Here is an 8,433-nt window from a genome sequence, read left to right as displayed (position 1 = left end):
AAATTAAAGTTCATGTATATAGTTGCACATTAAACCATAGTTAATGTACAATTTTAGGATTTATCCCTAATAAATTTGGAGGAGAACCTACACATTTAATAGAATGGACTTAAACTGAAATCGCAAAACTCTTAGGACTTTAACTGTATCATTGAGCTAAAACCTGTTGCCAAAATTGCATTAAATATAAATCATATTTGGTTATTTTCTCTTTCTTTTTTGATGATTATTTTTTTCCTTTAGGTTTTTTTCAGAGCCTCAATCTCTCACTTGTTTAACTTTCTTATTTAAAGGCAATGACAGCCTCCAAGATGGCTATCACCCACCTTTTTCTCTCTCTCACCAACCCTCTCTTTCTTTTTTCTCCTCATTCATTCTATGTGTCTTCTCTCTTTTTAATTGATAATTCTATTTTGTGAGTATCTTTGTTATCTTTAGAAGTTGTGATGGATAGATGATGGTGCTTATCGTCAATGAAACTCCACCTATCACCAACAATTTCTCTTGGAAAGTAGTTTAATAAGTATTCATTTTTAAAAGTTTTTATCTGCTCTTGTAGTACATTTTTTAGTCTTTCTTTTGTTAGTGTTTTTTAAATAATTTTACAAGTCAATTTGAACCCGTATTGTCTAAAGTTAAGATGTTTATGTCTATCAGTTTTGGTATATCTATAAACAAAAGTAAAAAAAAAAAAGTTGTTTCAATTGTAAGATTAAATATTGTAACAATAACGAATTAGTGTGGGTTTTTTAAGCATGTTTGATCACCCAATATAAAAACCAAATGGTAGAATTTTTCAATGAAAATGTAAGGAAAACGATAAGTAGATAAGTAGCTACTTATCTCTTAATATAATTTTTTTTCAATTGTTTCTTATTTAATTTATTTATTTTAACATCATTCTCTAAAGACTTTGCATTTAAAATTTTAAAAATTATATTTATCAAATAATTTAATCATATTCCGTACTTAGTTTTAATAAATATACCAAACATATTTTATAACTTAAATTCAGTACTTAACTTTTAAACATTTAATTTTCAGTACTTAATAATTCAGTTTATCAAAGAACACTTAATATAAAATTTTCAATAAAAAATATTGAATAGAAGAATCCTTTAATGTTGAACATGTTAAGTTGATTAAAAATTATATTGGAAATAAGTGATTTTTTAATGAACAAAAATATAAATGTTTTTTTAAAAGTAAAATATTGAAAGGATTATATTTAACTTTTATCCAAAACTATCCAAAATAATATAAAATTTAATATTCATATAAAATTAAAACTATCAACAAGTGGTTAGGTGTAATGGTAAGGCATATTGCACTCCCAAAAAAAGGACTCAGGTTTGAGCCTTGAAGACCCCGTTATTGAGAGAGGTAGCCACGAACCTTGAACATGAATTATAAAACGGATACGAAGAATATAAAAAATTACAAAATAAATAATTTCCAAAAACCAAAATCTACTTCCATAAATTTTATTTATATACCAAATGATATAAAATTGATTTTTATAAAATTCAGTACTAAAATTTAACATTTAAATTTTCGATAGTTAATTTTTCCGTTTATTAAATAAAACTTAAGTTTTGATTTGTATCCAAATAAGCTTTGTAATGTTTAGTTTATATCTTAATAAAGTTGTAATAAAATTTATTCTTTTCATTTGAGTTAAAAGTTCATTTAGATTATAAGTAAAAAAAAAAAAGAAGAGCTTATTTAGATTATTTTTAGAATAAAAATTTATTCAGATACACATAAAAGAATGATGTTATTTGATAAATTAAAAAAATTAAGTGTTGAACTTTCAATACTAAATTAAATGAATGATGTTATTTGATAAATTTAAAAAAGTTTAAGACTGAATTTTTATAAGTAGTGAAGTTATATTAAAAAGTTGATTGGTATATATTAATAAAAGTAACTATTGAATGTAGTTATATTGTTAAAATTAATCTTATTAATATTATTATATATTATATTTTTTTTCATAAAAATAAAATATAATAATTTGGATATTAATTAAAAAATGAATAGAATTATCAAATACATTTAAAAAATGAAGTGTTAAGAATTTCCATGATTTTATTATAAAGAAAAAAAACGAGTGTCTCTTTGGTAGAATAAAACTATAAAGCTTATTTAAGAAGAGGAAACCGATAATGAAATTCATGTTATAATATTTTAGCATTTTCATTAAAGGAAGGGATAACGTTTTGATTAATGTTTTGTCGTCGAAAATGAAAAATGCATTTCATTCTCAACTGGCTACTCTCATTACCATTTTTATTAATTATATATGTAGCTGCATGATGATAATCTTTAATACAATAATTAATTATTAGTTCGCCAATAAAAATACTTGAAAGTGCTTGACGTGTATGTATTGTACTATTTCTCATTAATCAATCATGCAAAACTTAGGATAATGTAAATTAATGATTTGATAAGCATACGAAAATGATATTAAAGAGTAAGCTGTGATTATTTGTATTATTATTATTATTATTATTATTATTATTATTATTATTATAGTTTTCTTGTTGGCAATTGCGCTTGTAAATGTTGATAAATGTGTTGCTTTTTCATAGGTTTAGGGAAATTGGAATTCACTCCAAAACTATTTATGTGATGTTATCTTGCTAATGGTGCAAAATTAATTTTAAAATTGATTTTTTTAATATATATGGGTTTTTAGAGTATTTTAAAAAAAATTAATATATAAAAACTTTTTTCAATAAAGAATTAACAACACTAAGCAATTCTAATTAATTAAGCCATCATATGTAATTTATTCATAAATTTAAAAACAATGAAATCGTAATTAAAATTAAACCATGGGAGATTGGAAAACTCCACACACACATATCATTGTCTCTATGCATTTTTTTTCTTCTGATTTGTTCCAATCCCAAAAATAATGAAAAATCACGTCATTTGATGGTTCATAAAATAAATACTTGAAAGCTATATATTTATAGTCTCGCTTTCTTAGTTTTAGGGTTTATTTCATTTTCAACGCAGGTAGGCTGCTGGTAATACTTGGATATATAGATAAATTATGTTTCTTTAGTGGGGCTTAATCTTTGTCTTTCTTTTAAAAATATAATATAAGTTCAAACTCACACACTCACATATTATTTAATATCGAATATGGATGAACTCACTTTAATCAATAAATTTATTATTAAAATTCTAAATTTAAACTTATCGAATATTCCGTTTAAATATGAATGTGTTACAAAACAATAATAAGAACCAAAGAATAAAGTGCTGTGATGAATCTAAATGGTGTCAAGGTTGTAGTATTGACCAACTTTGGAGAGGATTGGATTCCAATACATTGGTGTAAAACAATTAATTGAAGGGAGGTTTGGCATTAAAGCAAACACACTGGTTCGTACACCACGTCTTTGTATAGGGTTTTCAAATAGCTGCCAAAGCCTTAACTAAGACCACGTACCCCCAAAAATCAGAAGCATGAATCGAGACAAAAGGAAGGGCAGAGATCAGCCAAGTAAAAGTACATTCGTCGGCTCTTATTTGAATAACATATGCTTTTTTATTTATTGTGATTTATTCTCACTATTTGTTTTACCACCCTATGTGACTCTAAAACAAATCATAATTGTAGTTAGTTCATTTTTGGAATTCTAATTTGAGTCAATTTTTTCTAATTTTAAAATATTTTAATTGAACCCTCAAATTAAAATGTCCTTTCAACTAAGTCATTTGACATGAGTTTTTTTTTAAACACATCTGAATTAATAAATATCTATTTAAATGTGAAATACAAGTTAATATTTAACAACCGAATTAATAACTAGATTGATGGAAAGACTTAATTTTAACTATAATGTAACTTGGGGTTCAATAAAAAGATTTTGAAGTTGATAGAGTAAATTAAAATTTAATAGTGAAAGTACCCGCAAAGTCCCTCTATTATAGGAATTGAATAAAATAAGGCTTAGTGTCTCTATCATATTAAATTAATCAATTTAATCATGTATTAGTAAAACAAATCAAATTGTAATAAAGTTAATATTTATTGTCAAAATGAAGAAAGGGGCAGAAGGTAGGGGTCCTAGTTTCTATTTTAGCCCCTTCAAAATTTATGAAGGTATAACTTAATAATAGTAAAATTATAATTTAGCCCTCTAAAATAATAAAATTATATTTTAACTATCATATTTAATTTAATTTCTCCTTCTCCAAAAGAATCCTACTTTCACCTGTTTATTATATAAAAATAATTATTTTTCATTAACATTTCAACTGGATGTCTACAACAGAGGATGGTGCACCCAAAATTAACTCATACTGTGCAATGGAATTAAGTAAAATAAAGAAAAGGTTAAAAATATGGATAATGAGAAAGAAAGAAAAGAAAAGAAAATTGAAATGGAAGGGATAATAAGTGGGATGCGTGGCAGTTAAAGAATTAGCAGTACAAAGTCAAATCCTTGGCTACACAAATCGTCCTTTCTTACTGCTACTGCTGTATCAACCCCCTCCTCTTCCCTCTGCTCTTTATAACTCCCTTCTTTCGATTTATATTTTCCTCTCATCCAAACAGACCCCATCACTCTCCCAAAAAGGAATGAAAAGATGGTGGGACTGAGTGTAGTTTTGGAGAATCAAAAGAGTGGTAACCGTAACATATTCAGTAAAAAAACCCCACAACTTATTAGCAAAACAACCATGTTAATCAACACCAGCAGCAAAGTTTCTTCATCTTCTTCGAGCTCTTCTAGGTTGTCTCCTCCTACCACCACTTCTCACACGGTTCCTTCCTTTCTTGAACAATGCTTCCTTTGCAAACAAAAACTTTTGCCTGGAAAAGACATCTACATGTACAAGTATGTTTTTTTTTCCTTTTCCTTTTTTGTCGACTGTTTCTTTCTGTATGATTGATTCATGGTTTTTCTTTTGTTGTTGTTGTGATTGTTGGTAGGGGGATAGGGGTTTCTGTAGCGTGGAGTGTAGGTGCAGGCAAATTTTCATGGATGAAGAAGAGAGTTTGAAGAGAGAAAATTGCTGTTTGGCTTCCATGAAAATTAAACCTTCAACACCTTCACCTTCTTCTTCTTCAGGTTCTCACCATCATCGCAAAGCTTATTGAGAAACTTATGCAGCTGCCAAGAACTGGAAAACTTTTTTTTCGTTTTGGTTAATTTCAATTGTAATTTTCCAGTGTAGGCTTGGCTAATTTTGTAATGACAGTGCCATGCGCTGTCGTTTTGCATGCTGGAATGAAGCCAAAAGAGCTTTTCCTTGTCTTTTAACTATTTTTGCCTTGAACATCTATGGGATTGGTAGAGGAGCCCATGGTTTTGCTTTATTCCCTTCTCATTTAACATTTAGGAGAACCAAAATATATATTAAAAAAAAAAAACAATAATGGAGACCATTCATGGTATTTTACAGTTTGATTCATTTTTTTTAATAAAAATACATGGATTCTATCATATTTTAAAATTACAACTACATAAATCAATTGATTTAACTATGTTTAAATTTGGCATTTTTTAATAAACAAAAAATAAAATTAGTAAAATTCCAAAGAGTCTATGATTTTATTGCAGGTTTGTTGTGTTTCAAAACGACAAAACATTTCATGGTAATTGAAAATATTGTTTTTATCAGGACTGCATTTTACTGGTATTATTGTGGAGGGAATGAAGAATTAGTAATCTATAAAGAATAAACAAATTACTTGCCATTAAGGATCATTAATTTTCTTTTTCTTTATTTCTTTCACTTGTCATTTTTTTTGGGGGGTTAGTGTTTATAATTAAATACCATTTTCACAAAAAAAAGAAGATATTTAGTAACAATATTTACAAATTTGTTTTGATGCAGGCACATCGATAATTTAACACTGGTGACAGCTATTTGTTTTCAATGAGACGAAACCATATTAAATAGGGTCAGTTTTTTTAAAAATATTATTGACGTTAATTTTAATAAATGTTCTAAAATTATTCATACAGTAAAAAAGAAATAATCTTTCTTAAAATATCAACTCGGGTGTGTGTTTGATAAAATTATTTATACAAGTCAGGCAGATGAGTTTTAGGACATACAAGCATATGCTTGGACTAGGACATACAGTTTGCTAGCTTAAGTGGAAGCCTCTCATCTCTCCATGATTAACCAGATTTGAAGAGCAAAACTGCTTTCTGATCCAAATAGAAATAAACAAAGTGGTTCGTCTCGTGGGTTACGTACGAACCTGCATTCAAACAACATTCAAAGGATTAATCCAACAAATAATTATCAGTAATTTATCTTAGGTTGTCTCCACCAATTAGGAATGTCTAGTTATAGCATATAAACCACAAAACCAGGAGCAAGCAGGCCTCGTGGTAAAAAATAATCGTATATGGTGAAGAAAGATTGCATCCATAAGAGTTTTTAAAGAAGGGAAATGCCGGTATAGATCCTACTTACTTACACCAAACGACCCAACTTCTACTCGAATTAGTATCTAATATAGTAGTGTTACATGTTCCCTAAGTATGTAATACACGATCCACTTATATAATGTGTTTCTTTAGTAATAAGCATCTAACATAGATTGGAGTTTTAAGCTTAAGACCTCGAAACCGAAAGTTCCAAGCTCAAACCTTGAATAAAGGTCCAACTTTAATGGCATGAAATATAAACCAAACAAGAACAATTGCCATTATAGCTATTTCCTGAGCGGGTTTCAAACAGGTAATTAAGCACATTGATGAACCACACTGAAAAATCATAAGGTCTAAGCTTAAGACAATCCAATCTAACATCAATGGCAGTTATGATAGCTTAACGCACGATGGAAATGATGGCTCATTTAAGCTATGACATGCTTGCTTTCAAGTCAAAACAACAGCATCACTTAAAAATAACAGATATCTTGGACTATATTTTCCATGAAAATTGAATCTAATGGAAATTTGGGTTTACCAAAATTGCGACCAACAATGCAATGCCAAGTAGGTCCATGTTTCTTGTCGAATTCTTTCTTAATGTACTCTGCTACATCTTTCTCTACATTGTTCTTCTCGAAAGCCTAGTCAAAACCCACAGAAGGAAAAACCACTCCAAGTCAGCAAATTTACAGTATTTACTAACAAATCAAGATCAAACGAAGAAAACCCAGAAACTAATTCCAATAAAAAAGCCATAAAAATTAGGAATCTTGTAAGGTAGAGAAAAAGAGCTAACGGAAATGGCTATATTGACGGCCTCTTTTTGCATTTCGTCTTTCATGTCGGCGCTTTTGATGATAACTTTCTTGGGTTCTGCAGTAAGCGCCGGAGAAGGCTTCAATTCATCGGTTTTCCGTTGTTTCACCGTCAGAGCTCCGGTGGTGCTTCTCTTTGTTGCTTCAGTACTCATCCTGTTTTTTTCTTTTTCGTGTTTCAAATTCCAGAGCCAAAAGAAGAGAAAAAGAAAAGGGAGAGACTCAGTTTCCACAAAATTCCAGTTTGCAACAATGGGGTTTTTGTTTTGGAAGAAAATGAAAAATGGAAAACTGGAAATGATTCTGTCAGGTGATACTTTGGTGAATGAATTGAAGTGTGTTCACTGTTCTTTTATCTACAAAATTATGATTTGTGTTTCAGATGCCCACTTCACTCTTCCATCCAAATTAAAATGAAAAATACTCTTTCAATTTTAATATGTTTTTTTAATTTAATTTTCAAATACCTTTAAGCAGGAATTATTTATATTTATATTTACATAATCTAGGGAAAAGTACATTACAGTTCATCTAGATTTCTTTTGTTGGGATAATACTTTAAAAACTTTCACTTAATTAATTTAATTTGGTGGAAAGGTGAGGTTGTAGTTCAAAATTAGTATAATGATAAATTTAGTCTTCAACTTTTATATATTAGCGTAATTTAATCATAATTTTAAAATAAAATTAACTCTCAATATTACAAATTATTTCAAATTGATCTTATTTTTTAAAAAATATATAAAAGTATAAAAAAATAATTCTATTTTATATAAAATAATAAATTAATCTAATATATATACCAAATAATAAAATTGCTCAAAATTTATATTAAATCATCAAAAAAGTATTTCTAAAATTTCCTCCGCCCCTATCTTGACTCCCATGAACTCTACCACCATCAACTAGTGGTTTACATGGGTCGGGCTACGTTCGGGTTGGGCCCAATCAAAATTTTAGATCTGTTTGTTAGGTCCGGATTCATCTCGAAAAATGGGTCTAAGATTTTGTCAAAGCCCGACCCAAATAAAAATATTAAAACTCGGGCTCTTCTCGGCCCATTCGTATTAAAATTTTTATATTGTTTATTATATAAATTTTTTAAAAAATATATAATACATTAAAAATACTAAAAACATTAAAATAAAAATATCATTTATGGATTTTCAGTTTTTTTTCATTAATTCCAAATAAAA

At 28.2% G+C, this 8,433-nt stretch overlaps 2 protein-coding genes across 2 annotated transcripts; one reads left to right on the top strand and one right to left on the bottom strand.

Annotated features, from left to right (window-relative positions):
- Nucleotides 1-4,315: 4,315 nt before the first annotated feature.
- Nucleotides 4,316-5,347, top strand: LOC107916186 (FCS-Like Zinc finger 15). The gene is made up of 2 exons (XM_041102357.1): nucleotides 4,316-4,869; nucleotides 4,961-5,347. Exons 1-2 carry the CDS (start codon nucleotides 4,615-4,617, stop codon nucleotides 5,126-5,128), a joined length of 423 nt encoding a protein of 140 aa, XP_040958291.1. The 5' UTR covers nucleotides 4,316-4,614; the 3' UTR covers nucleotides 5,129-5,347.
- A 652-nt stretch (nucleotides 5,348-5,999) lies between these two features.
- On the bottom strand, nucleotides 6,000-7,702 carry LOC107916185 (dynein light chain 1, cytoplasmic). The gene is made up of 3 exons (XM_016845332.2): nucleotides 7,219-7,702; nucleotides 6,958-7,063; nucleotides 6,000-6,241 (listed from the first exon to the last, which is right to left on the bottom strand). Exons 1-3 carry the CDS (start codon nucleotides 7,390-7,392, stop codon nucleotides 6,159-6,161), a joined length of 363 nt encoding a protein of 120 aa, XP_016700821.2. The 5' UTR covers nucleotides 7,393-7,702; the 3' UTR covers nucleotides 6,000-6,158.
- Nucleotides 7,703-8,433: the final 731 nt, after the last annotated feature.

Source organism: Gossypium hirsutum, chromosome D10, assembly GCF_007990345.1.
Source record: "Gossypium hirsutum isolate 1008001.06 chromosome D10, Gossypium_hirsutum_v2.1, whole genome shotgun sequence".
Taxonomy (NCBI): Eukaryota; Viridiplantae; Streptophyta; class Magnoliopsida; order Malvales; family Malvaceae; genus Gossypium; species Gossypium hirsutum.
The sequence above is the reverse complement of the archived record's forward strand: the minus strand, read 5'-3'. Positions and strand labels throughout refer to the sequence as shown.